A 19,940-nucleotide genomic window follows, 5' to 3' on the forward strand; every position below is an offset into this window, starting at 1 on the left:
TTTTTCTGATTGGGGGTGGAGAGCGGGGGCTTTGCTAATCAAGAGACAGCACTTGCACAAAGGTGGGGGAGCAGGACCAAGTGCAGCTTGTTTGGAGACCAGATACTGCAGCTGACCTTATTGAGCACCAGCTGTATGCCGGTACTGTGTAAAGTGTTGAGGTTATAGGAATGTGCCTTTCTGCCCTCGAGGGGCTTGCAGTCCGCTCTGGGTGATGAACTGTGCAGACAAGGATGTACTGTTGGACAGGGAAGCAAGGAAGTGGCATGGTTACCTGAGGAAGAGCAGTCCAGACCAAGGACACAGCCAGTACAAGGGCCCAGGGGTGGGAGGTCTGTGGCTGGGTGGAACGTAGGGGAGGTCAAGGTGTTAGGAGGGGAGAGCAGCGATGTAGTGGGGATGGGGCAGCAGCAAAGACCGTGTTGGGCCTTGCCAGCCATTTTAAGGGTTTTGGCTTTCACTGTGAGTGAGATGAAGAGCCCCTACGGGGTTCTGAGGAGAGGGGGACATAATCTGACTTAGATCCCAGAAGGATTTTTCTGACCAGTGAGTGGAGATGGTTAAGGGGAGGAGACGAGTGATGAGAGGGTGCGGACTCTGGCAGCAATGGAGGGACGAGATGGATTTCCATGATCAGGTGTGGGCCGTGGAGGGTAGTTTACGTCAGATTGCCTGGGCTCCCATTCTCAGCCGCACGACCTTGGGCAGATCACCTGAGCTCCGCGACCTCACTTGTTCTGTTGTATCAGTCAGGTTCAACTAGAGAAACAGAACCAGCAGGAGCTATCAAATTTCTGGCAAGGAACTGGCTGATGTGATTGGGGGCAGGCGAGGCAAGTCCGAAACCCAGGAGCCGACTGGGGTTGTGGTCCACAGGTGAAATTTCTCCTGCAGGGAAGCCTCAGCTCTGCCCTTAAAGCGTTTCAGCTGATGGACCCAGGGCCCCCTCGGAGTATTAAGTATAATCTCATTGAAAGTCAACTAATTATGAACCTGATCCCACCTGCAGAATACCTCCCCAGCAATGCCTGGATTAGTGTGTGGTTGAATAACTGGGGATTGTAGCCTAGCCAAGGTGACGCATAAAAGTGATGGACACGCCCATGAAAATGGAGTAGCAGCCACCTGCAGGAAGGTGCAGATGATTCAAGGATGTGATGCAGTTAGAGGGCTTTGTGCCGGGCCTGACAGTAGCAAGAGCCTGTTGCTGTTAGCTGTGATTGGCCGCCCCCCCGGTGAGCACTGCTGCGGGAGCTCAGAGGTGGGCTGGAGGAGGCCGCCCCAGAGCAGGGGCTTCTCTTCAAACCTGAAAAGATGGGCCGGGGCGCCCAGAGTTCTGGGAAGCTGCCTGCCTCCGGCGCTGGTGGCTGGGGAGTTCTGACTTGCACCACGAGGGGGCGCAGGTGGCCACGGATCCTGTGAGGTCATCCTGGCCCTGGGATTGTGTCTGAGGCCCCATCCCACCCAGGAGTCCTGTGGTGAGCTGTAGCTCGTTTAAATGCAAATGAGGTTGCTCAAGAGTGTTGCAAGTTTGTTCTTTTGGGCCAGTGTTGACGTTCCTCGTGAAATCCTGTTTACTTTATACTTTTCCTTGGAAACTTGGTGAGTTCTGCCTGCTTCCATTTTAGTACCATACAGTCTGCATCATTGGATGGGGTTAATGAGATCAGCATTACTGTAGTTTCACTGCGGAGAAGCATGCTGCTTGGAGTTCAGAGTTTAGGTTTTGGCATCAGACAGGGTTTGAACTCCTTCTCTGCCATGTGTTTGCTCTATGACCGGCAGCTGCTTAACCTCTGACCTTCATGCCCCCATATGGAAAACAGAGGTAAAAATAGTGCCTGCCTCTATTAAAGGTAAGGATTGAATTAGCAGGGGGCCCAGCACATAGCAACTCCCAATGATAGCAGCTGCCATCGTTGTTATTTTAAGTATTGATAGGTTCGGAAAGGAGGGGAGAAGTTGGTCCTACCTTGGATTTGAGAGTAAAAAGACATGCTTGAAGCATTATTTTCATTCTTTGAGCCCAGGGCCTGGCCCCAGAGGAGACAGAACCTAGACTCAGAATATTCTGTAGAGTTAAGAACACAGGCTCTGGAGCCAGAATGCCTAGTTTTGTGTCCCAGCTCTGCCAACTGTGTGGTCTTGGGCAAGTCCTTACCTTCCCTGTGCCTCAGTTTCCTCATCTGTGAAATGAGTATAATGATAGCACTTCACCAGGTCGCTTGAGGCTTGAATATGTGTTAATACGTGTGAAGTGTCTGGTGCAGGAAACACTAAGGGTTAAGCCTCTTCTATTATGAGTAGGAGGCAGCACCGTGGATGTCTAGCAGAGGTCCACCGTGGAGGTCCCCCAGCAGAACGGACCACTTGCTTTGGCATTTGCCCTCCTGCAGGAGAGACTCCTCTCAACCAGAGGGGGAAGGCAGAGTGTGCACCATCTCATAGTTGCCAGTCAGCCTCCCAATAACCTGGGCAGGTGGTCTTGTCCCCCCCTTTTATAGACCAGAAGAGGTAGGTTCAGGAACCTGCCCGAGGTTGCCTAGCCAGGTAGATGCAGGATTCGAATCTGGTCCTTGTGATCCAAACCTCTTTCCACTGAAGTCTGTTCCCTCCTAAGCTAAGACGCAAGGGATCCACAGGTGAACAGGACTGGGCTCTGGAGACCTCTAGCAGGAGGTTCCACAGACTGAGAGAGGGACTGCCCCAGGAGAGCCCCCCACTGCGGTTTCTAGAAGGAACCCATTGGTCACGAGGGATTCTTAGTTGGGTAAAGGGTCCCTTTACAGGGTGTGACTAATATCCCCTTAATTTCTCTTTGTATGAATTTGGTCTTTAATAAAGTGTATTTGTTTTAAAGCAAAATGTGCCCATAGGTTCTGGCTACTATAAGAAGTTAGTGTACCCTCCTCGTTTTATAGAGGAAGTAACTAAGAGAGGGCCTGCCACCTGCCCAAAGTGAGGGGGTGGGCAGAACCTGGCTTCCTGCTCATCACACTCCCACCAAACCCTGGAATGAGGCGGAGGTGTGAGGAGGGCCATGGTGAAGCAGAGAGAGCAGGTCTGTAAAGCCTCTGGTGCCTCGTCTTCCCACAGGATGAATGCCCCAGTAGGGCAGAGAGCAGGGCCAGGCTCTCTCTTGACCCCCGGCCTGCCCTGCTTACCAGCCACAGAGGGAGAAGGGCAGAGACAAAGCAGACGGCAGCAGCCTGAAAGCAGGAGGCTTTCATTTCTCTTAAGCGATTGCTGGTCTCCGGTCTCCGGCCCCACGGAGGTCACAGCTCAATTGAGAAAGCAGGATGCTCTCAGTGATTCATTGATGAATGCAGGGCAGGATGGGTTGTGATCCACAAGCAGCGGGAGTCAAATAGAAGGGGCTGGGGGGGGGGGTGGGTACTAGCCAAGATGGGAGGGGCTGGAGATGCGTCCTGGAGGATGGAAGGGGTTGGGATGAGCAGAGGGGTGGGCGGACGCCCCTGGTAGAAGGGCCGGGCCTGAGCAAGGACTTGGAGTCTGGGATGTGATTGAGAAGTTTGAGGGAAGAAGAGATGTCTAGCCTGGCAGAAGTGAAGGGCTAGGGAAGGGGAGGGCAGGAGATGTGTCTGGAAAGGAAACCTGGGAGAGTGTATCAGCAAGACTTTTCTTTCTTTTTTTTTTTTATAAATTTATTTTATTTTATTTTTGGCTGCATTGGGTCTTCGTTGCTGCGTGGGCTTTCTCTAGTTGCGGCGAGTGGGGGGGCTACTCCTCGTTGTGGTGCATGGGCTTCTCATTGCGGTGGCTTCTCTTGTTGCGGAGCACAGGCTCTAGGTGCACGGTCTTTAGTAGTTGCGGCACGCAGGCTCAGTAGCTGTGGCTTGCAGGCTCAGTAGTTGCCACGCAAAGGCTCAAGAGCGCTGGCTCAGTAGTTGTGGCGCACGGGCTTAGTCGCTCCGCGGCATGCGGGATCTTCCCGGACCAGGGCTCGAACCCGTGTCCCCTGCATCGGCAGGCGGATTCTTAACCACTGCTCCACCAGGGAAGTCCCAGCAAGACTTTTTCAGAGCTTTCTTTTCTGCCCGAGCCCTCCATCCTCAGGGAGAAAGGCCCAGGCTGCTTAGAGAACACGGCCGAGACATTACTGGCACCCTCCAGCGGCCTGTTCCAAAAGTGAACGTGTCTGTGAAGGCATTGTCTTCTGGCACATCTCACCCGGCTTGGTGTTTTTAAATAATGTTTGTTTTCATGGCTCTGGGTCCTCAGCCTGATGTCACCCCTGGAGTTCAAAGCCAACTAATTGGAAGTGAAAGGAGGCTGATTGATTTGGCAGCTCCGCAGCCAGCCAATGTGGCAGCAATGTGATGGAGAAAGTGTGTGTCTGTGCCACGACTCCCCCTGGCACTGACCTACTGGCCTGGACACACAAAGCAGGGGGCGAGGGAGGTGAGGGCTCCCCAAATCCTGGAATCACATATCTCACTCCCGGGAAGGAGGCAGCTAGCTGGGATGTAGCCTTGATTGCCTCTGCCCTGCTTGCTTAGCTTCTTTCTGCTCCCTCATTCCTATCACCTGACCTCTCCTGCTGGGGTAATGGGAAGATGGTGTGGAAGGGGACAGCATGGGCAAAGGCCCGGAGGTATGCTGAGAGTCCTGAGCCTGCTTGTTGAAATGCAGATTCCCAGGCCCTGCCCAGACCTACTGAATGAGCATCTCTGGGGGTGGCGGCCAGGAACACCAGGCAGTTTTGATGGGCTCCCCAGGGATCCTGAGATAGAGGCGGGGTTGAATGTGGGATGGGTGGTCCACGTGGGTTGATGGCAGTGTTCAGGGTAGGCAGGCAGTGAGGAGGCAGCAGGATCGGACCCCCAGCAGGACGGGGCTGCTCCTGGAGGGTGCATTTAGTTGTGTCCCAAGTTGGGGGTAGGGGGCAGAACCAATATGGGAAGGGGAGGGCAGTTAAAGGGCAGAGAACACTGGCCCGGCATTCGGGGCCTTGGAGAATGGCTATCCACTGGGCCTCCCCAGCCACTAGCTTCCCTTCTGCCCTCATCGGGAGGCTGTGACGAGACCCCCGTCTGCCTTTTATTTCCACAAGGTTTTCTTCTTCAGAGGAGGAGACACCCACACTGTGGTCCAGCAAAGAAATGCTTCCCACCACGGCCCTCAGCCAGAAAATAACTTGTTCCCCACTTGGGCTTTTTGGTTTATAAACATGTGACAAAAGAGGCAACATTTCCAGTAATAACAAAGCCAATGGAAAAACAAAGATTGGGGGGAAATGTGCATTATTTATTGTTTTAGCACCTTTTTCTGATCTAAAATGACTTTGTTTAGAAATAGAAATGTGGCATGTGTAACTCAGTTGGCTTGTGACGTTTTTATAATTGGTCAGTTTTGAAATATGACAGCAAAGAAAAATTTTCCAAAGTTTCAATGAAACTTAGAAGTTTGCGGGGAAAAACGTGTTTTTCCCCAACTCTTTCTGCTTTGCCCTCGGAATCTTGTCATTGCCACACGTGACCCAAGCAGCTGGTATGAAGATGGATTTTCTTAACGTTAGAACTGGATTCTTGTACCAAGAAAACTGGGCCGTGTTAGAAAGTCCCTTCACTTCCCTGTGCTCAGAAGGAAGAGCCACCACCTCTTCGAGATGCTTCCTCCCAATGTTGCATCTGGCCAGTGGATGCCGTGTTGTAGAAAAAGGGCCCCCACAGGTGTCTGGGAGCTGCCTTTCCTGTTAGCCAGGGTCTCCCCCTGGGCCCTGGACCACCTTAGGCTCCCTGAGTGTTGGGTCAGGGTCAGAGCTGGGTACATAACTGTTCCCGGAAGGAAGGTGAGGTCCTTGCAAAGCTGTGACGACAGGCTAGTGATAAGAGGCCAAATTAGGACTATCTTTGTTGGCAATAGCCCCCCAGGGAAACCTTGCAAACATGGCAGATTTTAACATCTCTTGTCCCAGATCTGTCTGGGTGGGGCAGTTTCTCCTGGTCTGTCACCTCTTGGCCATATACCGTCCCTCCCTGGAGCCTAGTGGCTCTGAGAGCCCTCTGTCAGTTCCTCATTTGCATATGGTCACAGGGTTCTGAGTAAGAGGGCCCTTTCCCCACCTTCTTCAGTGACCTCGGTTTTTCTCTCTGCTCTAAGCCCGGGGCTCAGTTGATACTAGTGGCAGCTCTCCCAGGGGTGAGGGTATGGCCAAACTGATAAGAAGCAAGTTTCCGAATGGATGCTGGTACCAGACTCTGCTAGGATTAGGTGGTTCCTGCCAGACCTAGAGCTGACTCACTGGCACTGGCCATGGCTGTCATGTAGATTTGTTCAGTGAACATCTGAGTACCTCCTCTGTGCCAGGCCCTATGGTCCAAGCCCAGGGATACCAAGATGGACACAGTGAGGTCCGTGTCCTCAGGACTCTCAGTTGGGTCGGGGAGGTGGGAAAGTAAACAGCAGTTATGATGTGACGTCCAGGTGCTACCATGGCGGAGGCGCAGTGGGCGGGATGTGAGGGAGCCTCCCCAGGGGAGGCATAGATCTGCCTGTGGGTGGGGTGCCGAGTGAGACCTTCTACCCCCGGTTCCCTAAGGTTTTAAATGAGTCAGCCCAGAGAAGAGGGAGAGCAGCCTGCAGAGGCATCTGGTCAGTCTTAGCGTTGGCTGTGCAAGCGTGTCACATCCTCTAAACCGGGCTGGGGCACGTCCTTCGCATCCCCCAGGTACCTGCTGGGCAGTGCTGTTTGAGAGATACCACTGCAGATGGTCACTCGTTCACTAAAGTTGTTGAAGCTTAAAAAGGTCTAATTATAAAATTAATACATGTGTCTGGGTTGGAGAGAACTTGCCCCAAAGGTCGCCTCTGACCTGTTCCTCATTGTTAGGAGGACTCTGGCTTCCACTGGTCTCCTAGGGGACACATGCCCTGCCTGTGACAGGAAGGCATGAATCCTGATTCCATACAGCTGCAGGGCCATGGCCCGCCCAGCCAGGTGCCTGGCACTCGGAAGTGTTCATTAAGTATCTGACAACAGACGGGTCTCCATTGGGGAAATCTTCATCCAGTGGTCTCCCTCGTGGTTGATGATTGACCTGGATTGACAGGACAGAGAGAGAGCAGCCCTTTCAAGGTACAGGTAAAGACCAGGGGGACCCAGAAAAGTGGTCCCAGCTTCTCACACTTGTGCAGCGAGCCAGGACAGGGACCTCTGAGCACCGGTCTCCTTCCTGGCTTCTCCCCAGGGTGGAAGCTCAGTATTAGCCAGAGTCCCTGAGCTGTGGTGCCAAAGGGTTAACTTCATGCTCCCCAGAGAGCTCGCACACTCCTGACCCTCCCCTGTCCTCCAGGCCCTCCCAGCTGCGGCCTCCTGGGCATAGCTCAGTCACGTGAGAGCCAGATGTGGGGATTTCCCAAGCAGTGATATGTGTGTGTGTGTGTGTGTGTGTGTGTGAGCGTGCATGCGCACACACACACACACACTCACACTGCTCTGTTTACGTGGCATCCGAGAGCTCAGGGGATTGGTCCAAACACACGCAGAGCAGGAGCGGGATGGGGGTGATGAGAGGCCCCAGGCTCCAGCCACACACTCTGGGAGCCCTGCTGAGCCCTGCTCCCACCAGACATCATAGATAAGCCAGTTGTTTTTGCTCAGACTCCCATTTCCTGCAGCATCCATCTTGCCATAGACCATATTGCTTATGGATAAAATTTTTTTTAATCTCTTTGAAGGGCTTTACCGCAGATGCTGGAAGCCCGCAGCCTTCCAGGGATGTTCTGCCGGGCTTGGGGGCCTGCCTATGAGTTACTCTGCACAGCACCAGCTGGGCTCAGGGCCTTTCCTGGCCTGAGGATGCCCGTATGTACCTCAGGCCACCCCAGCCAAAACCTAGACTATAGGAAGTGCAGGGCCCTGGGGGCCAAGAAGGCCCTGGAGCAATGGTATCAGCTGGACCTCAGTTTTCCCGTGAAACCCTTGGGACTGAGGGCATTGCGTGTGTGTCCTTCCATCAGCCACCATGGACTTTCTGGGTACCACCTACTGTGTTCAGTGTGCCGTGAGGATGCTGACAGGGTTAAGACCCTGAAGGAACTTCAGATCTGATTGGAGAGACTCATAACAAATTTTGATTAAGCGCCTACTATGTGCCAGACACTTGCTAGGACTACAACACTATCCAGACATTCTGGAGCCAGTTGACACAGAGACCAGTTGAACAATACAGAGACCCTGCCCAGGGCAAGATAATGGCAGCCTGCAAACCTTGAAAAGGGGGTCACCCTCAACCTCAGTTCACAAGTGAACTCTGCCCCTGGCCCCTGCCCCCTCATCCCCACCCCCATCCTCCTCTGGCAGTGTCCAGCCAGATGTCAGCTGAAGTATTGTGAGCCCTGCTCCAAAGGTGGGGTCCAGTTACAGATGCGAGGCCTCCAGGTCTCAGCCCTGCTGCATCCTCCCTTCCCCCCATGAGCCCGCGCCCGGGGCCCTGCCTGCTATGTTTGGCTCCAGCCTGCTTTCCGGTAGGGTCTGGGCAGCCTGGGGCAATGAGGACACACTTGAGTGGCAGCCCTGACGGCACCGGGCAGGTGGATGAGGGAGCTACGCAGCCTCCCCCAAACCTACACGACCCCCGAAGCAGTCAGGAGCGCCTGGGAGCGTGTCTTTGCCCCGTCCCTGAGGCTAGAGAGTCAGTTGGTCGTAGCCAGGAGCCTCCAGCTGTGCATGTGGTAGATGCTCATTAGATAACTGGCGGTTGATTATTGATAATCTGTTAGTGAAAGTACAGTCCGGGGAAAATAAAACATTGCTTTTTTTGTGGCCCTGGGGTGGGATTGTCAGTCCTGGGTCCATTGCTGTTGACTCCATCTCTCAGGGCTCTTGTGGAGACTGAGCTGGGGGGGGTGGGGGTAGACTGTCGGGCTGGGGGCTGGAGACCCAGCGGCTGCTTACTTCGTCCTGCACCACTGGCCTCTGTTTCTGCTGCTGCCGCTGCCTCATCCTCACGGGCTTTGGCTGGGGGAGCTGGTGGGTGGGGGAATGGGAGGGGGGATACCCCAGTAAGTGGGGGAGGACCACCAAGGCAGCCACCCCAGGGAGGGGGGTGGCTGGGATCCAGGAACTCTGAACAGCGTTGAGTTTGTCTTTTCTGTGCACACCAGCACCCCGGCATGGGGAGAGGTGAGAGCCCGAGAGCGGAGGGGGAGGCCGCCACCCAAGGGGCTACTGTGGGGTCAGGCAGCAGCTGCGGGAGCAGAGGCTCAGAACCCTGCTGGCCTCCCCACACAGCGCCCCTCTGTCCGCCCACCGCACCTGTGTTTAACCAGAAGCTGAGGGTTTTTGAGCAGGGTGGGAGAAGGAGGCAGACCTGCCTGCTAGGGCAGCCCCCCTGGGCAGCTGCGGTGCTCCCCGGGGGCAGCCTGGGCCTCTCTGCCCACACCCACTTGGGCTGGGCTGTCTCTGCTGGCCCGCCTTGGCCTAGGTGGGTGTCCTTGGACTTAGTCCCTAAGGGGCTGTGGAGTGGCTCCAGCCCTCAGCCACCCTGTTCCCCACCTGAGCCGGGAGGCTGGCTGTGCTCTGACTGCCTTGGCTCAGCGGTCAGAGGGTCAGCGGTGCATTCCTGCCCCGGGTTGGGCTGCCCCGCCATGGACTCTGGATTCTGGGAAAGGCATCTCCTGGAGAAGGAGGCAGGCCCCTTCCTACTGGGAGTAAAATGAAAGGAGTATGGCTGCATTTACAAAGGCAAGCCCGACAGAAATAAGTGAGCCTCCCTTGGCCAATGGCTGGGGAGGATCCAGAGAATGAAGTCCCCTGGTTTTAGGCCCCTTTGTTCCCCATTCCCAACCAGCTTGCCTGGGCTCAAGTCTGACTCATCACTCCCTTGCTGTGGGGCCTTGGGAAAAAGCTTAACTTTCCTGAGCCTTACTTTCTGCCTCTGTAAAATACAGATTGTTATAAGGATTAAACGTTTAGTCAAACGTTTAACCCAGTACCTAGCATGCACGTTAAGAAAGTGGGAACTGGGGGCTTCCCTGGTGGAGCAGTGGTTAAGAATCCGCCTGCCGGACTTCCCTGGTGGTGCAGTGGTTAGGAATCCGTCTGCCAATGCAGGGGACTCGGGTTCGAGCCCTGGTCTGGGAAGATCCCACATGCCGCGGAGCAACTAAGCCCGTGCGCCACAACTGCTCAGCCTGCACTCTAGAGCCCGTGAGCCACAACTACTGAGCCTGTGTGCCACAACTACTGAAGCCCACGCACCTAGAGCCCACGCTCCGCAACAAGAGAAGCCACTGCAGTGAGAAGCCTGTGCACCTCAACGAAAACCCAACGCCTCCGATAAATAAATAAATAAATTAAAAAAAAAAAGAATCCGCCTGCCAATGCAGGGGACACAGGTTGAAGCCCTGGTCCAGGAAGATCCCACATGCTGTGGAGCAACTAAGCCCGTGCACCACAACTACTGAGCCTGCGCTGTAGAACCCGTGAGCCACAACTAGAGCCCGTGAGCCACAACTACTGAAGCCCTTACGCCTAGAGCCCGTGCTCCACAACAAGAGAAGCCACCACAATGAGAAGCCCGCGCACCACAACAAAGAGTAGCCCCTGCTCGCCGCAACTAGAGAAAGCCCACGCGCAACAACGAAGACCCAACGCAGCCAAAAATAATTAATTAGTTAATTAAAAGAAAGTGGGAACTGGTATGCTTGTTCTAGCCTCAGCCCTGCCACTAACTTGCTGTGTGATCTTAGGCAAACTTCTCCTCTCTGGTCCTAAGTCCCCACATGCTCCTTCCAGCCTTTATTTAGCTCAGAATCCTGTGGCCCAGAACCCTCAGGCCTTGGGCAGGACCAGCTACATGATTTACGGGACCTCTTGTTCATAAATGATTAAAGATTTCAAATTGGGGACAGAGGGTATTAAAACAAGAGCAGGCCCCTGCTCAGTATGGGTCCCTGTGCGCCTGCGCAGATCACACCGCCTGAAGCCAACCCTGCCTTGGAGGCTGTGAGCGTAGGAGGCAGGGCCAGGGGTCTGGGCTGCTCGTGTAGCAGCACTGACCCCTCACCTCCCCAGTCCAAGGGCATGATTTTTTCATGCCGTAGGTATTGATGATGAGCTGGAGGCAGCTGCTCACCCTGGAGCAGGCTGCAGAGAGCTGCCCCTGTGGGTAGGTAGCAGCTCACACACCTTACAGCAGGACGCTCCCCAACTTCCACCCGTGTGACTGTGGACTGGAAGTCATGTTTGAGTTATTGCTTGTTCTCTGTCTTGACCATCTTAATTCACGCCATGCTTTTTCCGGATGCCATTCGTATCACTTTCACTGTTGTGCCACTGTTTCTGCTGCTCTGAGCATGATGACCTATTTCAGGCCCTACATATCATGTAGGTCAAGCTGCTCCTTCTTTGTGAAGCACTGTTAGCCTTCGAGGGCTCTGGTAAAGATTTGAGCTACTTCATGCCTATGACAGTACAGTGCCTGCCACAAGGGATGTGCTCTCGTGAAAAAGTAGCTCCTTCTCCTTCTACTGTTAAATAAAATAACAGGGCTAGCGGCTGTCAAGCCCTAATTAGCTGATGACCTGAAAGCAGTGGCTGAGCTCCCTGGTGGCCTAGTCAAAAAGGAAAAGAAACATGTGGAGTCTAGGAAATTTAAGAAATCTAGCCCTATGTAAGGTTCAGTTGTACAAAAGGAGAGAAAAGACTAGAATACAACAGATATTTAGAAACCAGTTCAAGGCTGCAGCGAGGTAAGAACAATAGAATTCCCAAAGAGAGAGAGGTCTTGAGTGTTCAAGTACGCTGAGATATTGAAGAATGGAAGGACACAGAGACAACAGGGGGGTATTCATTCCTGGCAGGGGCCCTGCTCCTCCTCCCCTCCCAGGAGCCCAGGGCGGGGGCTGTGTAAGCCGATAAGGCGGGTGACCCTGCCCTGGTCCCCCTGAGCCCTTGGTTTGCTTTCATTCTCCGAGGAATTTATGCTGTTGGCTGTTCTCCTGTCTCTCCCACCTGGGCTTTCAGCCCACTCTGGATTTATTAGTTTGGATGGGTGGAACTTGCTTTACACCAGGGGAGAATTTCTGGAAGCATGGTTTGAGACTAGATTTGGGTAAATTGAACCCAATTCTCACTGCTCTGGAGTTACTCAACATGAAAAGAAACATTACAGAGCAATAGGAGTCCCTCTCCTAACTTAAGTCCATCCAGTTGTTTGTTACGTAGTCCTTGGGTGTATATGTGTTTGGGGGGAACGTCCTTAAAGTCAGGGGCCCCTGTAATATTGTTCTTTGATTTCTCATAATCACCTGGACCTGACAAGAGTCAGGTTCAGCACCTAAGTGTCATCAGGACTTGCAGGCACCTGGTTTTCTCTGGGCCTGGATTCTTGCTGGTCCAGCAAGCCAGGAGAAGTGGCTGTAGCGGGAACATGAGTCCTGTGGGATGGCCATGGGAGGGACCCTGTCTCCATGCCTCCCGTCTCCCAGGCACACGCTGCTTTAGTCATCAGCTTTGTCCCTGTCACCCGCTCCCCTTCTGTGTTCCAGGGGCCTAATTCCTACCCCTCCAAAACCTTTCACAGGCACTAGGCCATTTCACTCTTAAAGCAGACCTACAACAAAAAAGACGTGGTAGATATTTTTATCCCCATTTCACAGAAGGAAAAGGGGCTCAGAGATTTGCTAAATGCCCCAGAATCAGTGAGCTAAGTGAGAGAGTAAGCGCAAGAACCAAGATTTTAAAACAATTCTGGCCCCAGTTCCTCTCTGTCTTATGTGCCTCCTGAACTGTTGGACTTCTTCACTTGAGTTTCCTATATTGAGTGTGTGTTCAAGTGGTTTTCCCTGGAAAGGTGGTCTGTTTCTCTGGAAAGATTTGTTTCAGCTGTGGTGTACTTGTGTTATGGAGACTAGCAGGTTACTGCTGGAAGAGTCTAGAACATGAAACAAGTATCCTGGAGATCAGTGGGCCCAAAATGCTTGATTTTACAGATGTGGTCCAGAGAAGTCAAGCCATTTGCCCAAGGTCACACAGCCAGTTCTCAGCAAAACCAGTTGTGCAGATTCCCAGTCTCACGCCCCTTGCTTTCCACCAGGCCCCGTGACTCTGCTCTGTAAGACCCTTGGTTCTGTCACCAGAGAGAGGGGGGTAGAGACAGCAGGGAGGGCAGGAAGCAGTTGGTTTGTGTCACTCACAGCTGCTCATTTGGCTGCGCCTGCCTTTTGCTCCTTTGCCCCGTCTCTCCTTCTCACCATTTTCCCAGCCCTGAGCCAGCAGCCATGTCTGCCTCCTGGCTGGGGGGCCAGGGTTTGTGAGCCAGGGGGCCACTCCTCTGTTCATTGCAATGAGGCGGAGGGGGGTCCTTCCCGCCCTGGGAGAGGGCTTGCTCGGGTGGGCTGGAGAGAAGGCACTCCAAAGGGGGGAAATTTGGGGTGGGAGCCATGGAACTGGATTAATTCTGCGGATCCAGGGGACTGGGAAATAAATCATGTTTTAAAAAGGCTTTTTTTAAAAGACAGGCTCGTTTCTGGTCCGCTTCCCATTTTCCTTTGGAAAGAGGGAAGGCCTGCTTATTGGGGGGGAAGGGGGTGGGCATGAGTTCAGGTTGTTCCACATTTAGGAGTGGGGGCTCAGTTTCCAGAGGCTGAGGGATCTTTTCCTGTCTGCCCTCCCTGGCCTGCCCAAATGCCCACACCCCAAAGGCCCAGAAGGGCATCGGACCCTTCAAGATGACTGTTGAAAAAACCAACCAAGCAGCAAAGGCCTCGGGAGCATTTAGTCCACATGGGCCAACAGCCTCCACTTCTCTCCCCTGGGGATTTGGAGCAGCTCCCCTTCTCTGAGAACCTCATCTCCCAGCCTTGGGTCTGGCAAACCACTGCCCACAGGCCAAGCCCAGCCCACCATGTGGTTTTTTAAAAAATTTATTTAATTAATTAATTTATTTTGGCTGCGTTGGGTCTCCGTTGCTGCACGCGGGCTTTCTCTAGTTGCGGCGAGTGGCGGCTACTCTTCGTCGGGGTGCGCGGGCTTCTCATTGCGGCGGCTTCTCTTGTTGAGGAGCACGGGTGCATGGGCTTCAGTAGTTGTGGCACGCAGGCTCAGTAGTTGTGGTGCACGGGCTTAGTTGCTCCACGGCATGTGGGATCTTCCCGGACCAGGGCTCGAACCCGTGTCCCCTGCATTGGCAGGCGGATTCTTAACCGCTGCGCCACCAGGGAAGCCCCCCACCATGTGGTTTTGTAAGTAAAGTTTTATTGGCACACAGCTCGTTCATTCCTCTACGGATTGTAACAGCAGAGGTAAGTAGTCTCGACAGAGACCACGTGGCCCACAAAGCCTAAAATACTCTCTGGCCCTTCACAGAAAGTCCGTCGACCCCTGTTTTAGCAGAACACATCTTCCTGGGTCCTCCAGGCCCAGGCCAAATGAATTCCCTTGGCTCACTGACGGACATTAGCACTTCCCAAAACATTTCCTTCCGAGGAACCCGAAGCAAAGTGTACAAAGTAACGAAGCCAGCAGAGATGGAGAGAGGTGTGGGCGACCTCTTAAGTTGGCTCAGCCCAGGGCTGGGTGGGGCCAGATGGTGTTGGGCTGGGTCTGGCGTTGCGCCTGCCCAGGGGCGTTAGGATGGCCTTGCTGGGTGGCAGCCACTTGGCCGCATTTGGGGCGCAGCATCAAGAAGTCATAACCCCAGCAAGATCTGGCACCAGACAATGAAGCCCCGCATTCTGAACTGAGACCCCCTCAGCCACAGCAGTTGAAGGCCTCGGAGTGTGTCTGCTTTGTCTCGGCCCTGCCAGGGCATGGAAGCTGGGCCAGCATGGCTCCTGCTGTCCCAGGAGGCTTCTGGCTGCTAGGCCTGGTCAGAGACTCTGGCCACAGGATGCTTGTGTGTGGGTGTAGTCCCCCAGAGCCCCTTTACCCCCAGTTCCAGCTGACCCAGTGTCTGTGGGAAGCATCTCTTTGTGCCAGCATTTTCTTGATGCATCTAGTATTGAAATGCCATCTGGTTCTCGTCCTTGCAACTCCAGGAGCCTGATTTTCCTGCTGCCCCACAGAGCTGATTGAACCAAGCTCATGGGGTATGCCCAGGGAAGAGGTTCAGAGAGGTTAAGTAACTTTATCAAAGGGGCAGAGCCTGGATTTGAATCCAGACAGGTTCCAGAGGCCGCGCCACACCTCTCCAGCGGATCCCCACTCTGTTGGTTTACAGTGAGCACTGGAAGGGTCAGGCTTCCCAGGTCTACATGGTGAGCCAGCCTGCAATTGGAAGGTGGCTTGCTGAGCGAGGGACAGTTAGGTGCTTTAAATGGTGAGCGGCATCAGACTGAGGCCTGAAGCCTGTGTCATCACAAGAGAGGAACACTGTACTAGCTGCGTGACCTGGACCAAGTTACTTAACCTCTGGTTCATAGTCTTCACCTGCAAAATGGAGGGAGTTCCTTATCACTGTAGGTTTATTATGAAAAACAGATGAGTTACTATATGTAAGTGCTCAGTACAATGCTTGCTGTACAGTAGATGCTGTATAAATGTTGCTGCTGTGATGATTACCATTACTATCTATCGGGCCGCTCTCCTGGCCAACACCAGGCAAGCAGCCCAAGGGTTTGCCTCTCAGACTTGCATCTCCACGTTTCCTTCTCGCTGTAGCCACTGTAGCCAACGCTGTTCTCCTTTGGAGGCAGTGAGCAGTTCAGCAGAGGAAGCACCAGTTGGGGTGTCCCAGACCTGGTTCCATTTCTGGCTCTGCTACTCTGGCCTCTTGGGAACTTGGGCCAGTTCCTTCCCCTGTCTAAGCTCAGATTCCACCCCTGTAAAATGCGGCAAAAGGTGTGTACCCAGCTCAAGGACCTGGGTGTAAATGAGCCACTGTTCACTGTAGGTAAACTGTCAGCATTACGTGTTGACCCTCTGATATTCTAGAAATGTCCACACCATTGATTAGTCTAAGAGCTTTTTGCCTCATAATGTTACTACATCACATCTCATGATCTTAAGTTGTTTTAGGTGCTTTGACGTTGTTCCTCCCTCTCGGCAGGAAGGCACCCTCATTTCACAGATGAGGAACCTGAGGCCCAGATCACACATGGCTGTCTGAGCCTGGACGAGAGCCCTCGTTTCTTCTGGTCACTAAAGGTCCCCGTTCTTCTGGGTTGGAGTTGGGGTGTGAGACTTTTTAAAATGAGGCTTCCTTCCATTTTGCCAGGGCCTGCCTGTCTGCCTCAATGCTTAGGGCTGGGGTAAGGGCTGGACGAGACATTGAGGCCCAGTGGTGCAGTGGCTGGAGACTGGCCTTGGGCTCTCCAACCTGACGTTTAAGGTTCCAGGCCCAGGCTGCTGAGTGTGCTGGCCTGGTGAGGATCAGGGCCAGCCACCCACGTGGCCAGAGAGGAAGGTCCAGGCTGCCTTCTCCAGGGCAGCGATAACCCACGGGCCCTGTTCCAGGCCCGGATCGTGTAGGATTCTCTGTGCTCCAGAGGATTCCTGCGTTTTGCAGACACCTCATTATCCCCGTCCTGGCCAGCAGTGTCCCAGCTCCTCTGTAATCACTCAGGCCCACGCCCAGCAGCACTTCCAGGGCCAGGAAATCACTCGCCTCGCCTCCCCTCCCTTCCCTTCCCCTCCCCTCCCCTCCCCCGCCTTCCGCCCAGGCGGCCCGACTCAGAGCCCTGCCGGCAACCACTCGGCCTGTGGATCTCCTGCCTGCCTAACGGTTCTCTCTTCTCCTCTGATTCTCTTCTCTCCTGCTGCTGCTTGCTCTCGGGGGACTCGGAAGTGTGGCTCTCCAGCTGGGCTGAGTCTCCTAAGAAGAACGTGACAGGTACTGCCTGGTGTGCATGTGAGTGCATGTGTGTGAACATGTGTGTCCCTGGCATGCAGGCCCACGGAGCCGGTGCCCTGTGATGTGTAGCAGCTCTTTGTCAGCATGTTGGCGTCTTCTCAGCCGTCCCCTCTGCCTTCCTTTCAACCTTTTTAGGTCCCACATCCAGCCTTGGAGCCCTTTGATGGGTGATGACCACATAGCACAGTGTGTCAGCAGATGCACCCTGGACCCGGAATGTGTGGGTTTAAATCCCGGCTGTGCCACGTCCTGGTCTCGGGTTACGTAACCTCTCTAGCCTCCCTAAGCGGATGCGGTAGCATCTCACCGGGAACCTGGCGCACAGAAAGTGCTCAGGTGGTGGGGAGGCTCCCATCACCTTCCACCCCCGTGAGATGGGCCAGCTGAAGATGATTAGTCTCCCTTCAGGCTGCTAATCCGAGGCAGAGAGCTGAAGTCTCCAACACCCCAGCTGAGGCAGTGGCTGGTAGGGGGGTGGGGAGTCTTGTAACTGTGATGAAGTCACAGCCCCCATGCCCCAGGGATCCAGAGCTTGGACCTGCCTCTGGTCTCGGGGCTTCTGGACCTTGGGCTGCCTGGGCACCCATAGCCCTCAGGGACTTGGGCTTGTGCTCTGTGTCTGGGCAGAGCTGGGACAGAGGTCAGAGGCTTACCTTTAGCCTTGGTTTTACTGGACAATGGTAGAAAAATCTGGATAGCAGTGTTCTCAGCTGTTAGATGGAGATGGTGTCAGGTAGAGGGAAGGGATTTCCAGAAGGGTCTTCTAGAAGCCCCTCCATTTTTGCGAGTGCCACCTGGCCCTCCTTCCCCAGCCCAAACCTGAGAGCAGAGGTGAGGGTCGGGGTTGGGGGACAAAACAGAAAGGTCAGAGGTTGAGGGGAGGGGGTTGGACCAGCCCCTCCCCTCACAGCCGTAGGCAGGGAACGGGAGGTGAACAGCCTGGGCGGGCGGGCAGAGGAGAAGGCCGCAGGCAGAGGACCTCTTGCCTGTCCCAAGCCCCTCGCAGTCATCCTTCTCGTGTTGCCTGTGACGAGGGCCTCGGCCTGAGCTAATCACTGGGCTCCCGTCCCTTTTTTCCCTCTCTCGAGACAGTGAGCCAGAGCCCACTTGGCCCACAACAATACATTTTATTCTCCAAACGTATAGCCTGGCTGCCCGAGGGCCTATGGAGAGGCCGGCAGGCTGAGGCTGGCCTGGGAGGAATCAGTTGTGAGAGACTGAAGGGACCTCGGTGGGACACCCAGGGTTTGGGGGGTCATGGAGAGCATGGGGAGCCTGGGATGGGGGCCACCGTAGGGCTTGGCTTCTCAGGATGAGCCCAGCTGTTTGGAGAGAGAGGCTGAGGGGAGGCCATGTGGGCTGGGGGAAACCGCCAGACCAGGGCCGGAGTCTTGGGCAAGTTGCCACGTCTCTCTGGGCCGGCCTTGGTTTCCCCATCTGGAATGTTGGCAAGTTCAGTGAGACTGGAAACTCAGAGGTAAGGGGCTGATGCTGGGGATCCTTGTAGATAAGGGGCCTCAGGCTGCTTGGGCCGGCATCCATCCATAAGTGGGCCCTGGGGGTTCTGATATGGCTCTCCAGCTGGCAAATGCTCGCTGCCTGCCAGGAGGTGGCGTCTGAGAAAGGCATGAGAAGGAACAGAGCCATGGCCGCTTCTCCTGGTGACTGTGGCCCTTGCCCTGACCTGCGTGCTGGTTTTTTTGTTTTGGTTTGGTTTTTATAAATTTATTTATTTATTTTGGCTGCACTGGGTCTTCGTTGCTGCACACGGGCTTCCTCTAGTTGCGGCAAGTGGGGGCTACTCTTTGTTGCAGTGCGCGGGCTTCTCATTGTGGTGGCTTCTCTTGTCGTGGAGCACGGGCTCTAGGCGCGCGGGCTTCCGTAGTTGTAGCATGCAGCGTCAGTAGCACAGCTTCCGTAGTCGTAGCATGCAGCCTCAGCCTCTCGCGGGCTCTAGAGCACAGGCTCAGTAGTTGTGGCGCAGGGGCTTAGTTGCTCCGCAGCATGTGGGATCTTCCCAGACCAGGGCTTGAACCCGTGTTCCCTGCACTGGCAGGCAGATTCTTAACCACTGCGCCACCAGGGAAGCCCCTGCATGCTGGTTTTGAGGCTTCAGAGGAACCTAAGCCCTTCCTCTCCTCCCCAAATCTCCCATTTCCTGTTTGCTTTATAAACAGTCTACAGTTTACATAGGGCATTAACCCCATCACCTTATACCATGCTCAGAACAACCCCACAAAGTAGGTACTGTTATTGTTCCTGTTTATGGATGAGGAAGCTAAAGCTCAGAGAGATTAAGTGTCCTCTGCAGGGTCACAGAGCTAATAAGGACAAGGCAGGACGGGACTTCAGACCCTCAGACTCCAGTTTGATGCTTTCGCATCACGACTCCCAGGCAATTGTTGTGTCCAGTGCCATGTCCTATGGCAGTCCTGAGGCGTCCATCTTTCCTCATCAGGGAGACTCTTGTCTAAAGCACATGATCTGGTTGGGGAGCAGTGGCCCCACAAGAAAATCCAGTGCATGACAGGAGCAAGCACTATAGCTGAGTGATGGGATGGTTCCCGGAGGGGCAGAGATGGTTGGGTAGAATCGGGGTTGGTAAAGGGGAAGGCATTCCAAGCAGGGGGAACAGCTAAAGCAGAGGCTTGGACATAAGAACCAGCATAGAAGAGTGTGACTGGCACACAGTGGGTGCTTGATATATGTGTGTTGGATAAATGAATGTTGCCTGCATCAGAGTTGTGCGTCAGGGAACTTGGGGAGCTCAAGTTGTCAAGAAAGACTGAGCTTGAATTTGGCCTTTCTTCTTTAGGCAGCAGGGACCCAGTGAAGGTGCTGGAGCAGTGGATTGACTTAGCAAAAGCCTCATTTAGAAGCCTAAGTTGGCAGCCAGATCAGGCAGGAGCCAGGGGTCCATCCAGTTGGTAGCTAGAGGAATGCAGGTGTGAGGCAAGCGTGGGGCAGGGCTCTGGGGCACTGCCAGAGCCCCAGCAGATCCAGCCACGGGCTCTGAGAAAGGCACAAAGATGAGATGGATGAGACCCTGACAAAAAGTCCCCTTCCAATCTGGGAGAGACTCTTCTCTCTATAAGGAGTACTCACCTTCTCCATGCCACT

The 19,940-nt window shown here is 54.3% G+C and overlaps 1 protein-coding gene across 2 annotated transcripts in view; it reads left to right on the forward strand.

Moving 5' to 3' along the window:
- Positions 1 to 19,940, forward strand: part of SH3PXD2A (SH3 and PX domains 2A) — a 243,330-nt gene that overhangs the window by 159,365 nt on the left and 64,025 nt on the right. Inside the window, exon 7 of one of the 2 annotated variants that reach the window (XM_028167789.2) lies at positions 16,755 to 16,799. The exons of the other annotated variant lie outside the window; for it this stretch is intronic. Within the exon in view, the coding sequence (XP_028023590.2) occupies positions 16,755 to 16,799 (45 nt within the window). The remainder of the gene's footprint in view (positions 1 to 16,754; positions 16,800 to 19,940) is intronic. 2 annotated transcript variants of the gene reach the window in all.

This window comes from Balaenoptera acutorostrata, chromosome 16 (assembly GCF_949987535.1).
Source record: "Balaenoptera acutorostrata chromosome 16, mBalAcu1.1, whole genome shotgun sequence".
In the NCBI taxonomy this organism is placed as follows: domain Eukaryota; kingdom Metazoa; phylum Chordata; class Mammalia; order Artiodactyla; family Balaenopteridae; genus Balaenoptera; species Balaenoptera acutorostrata.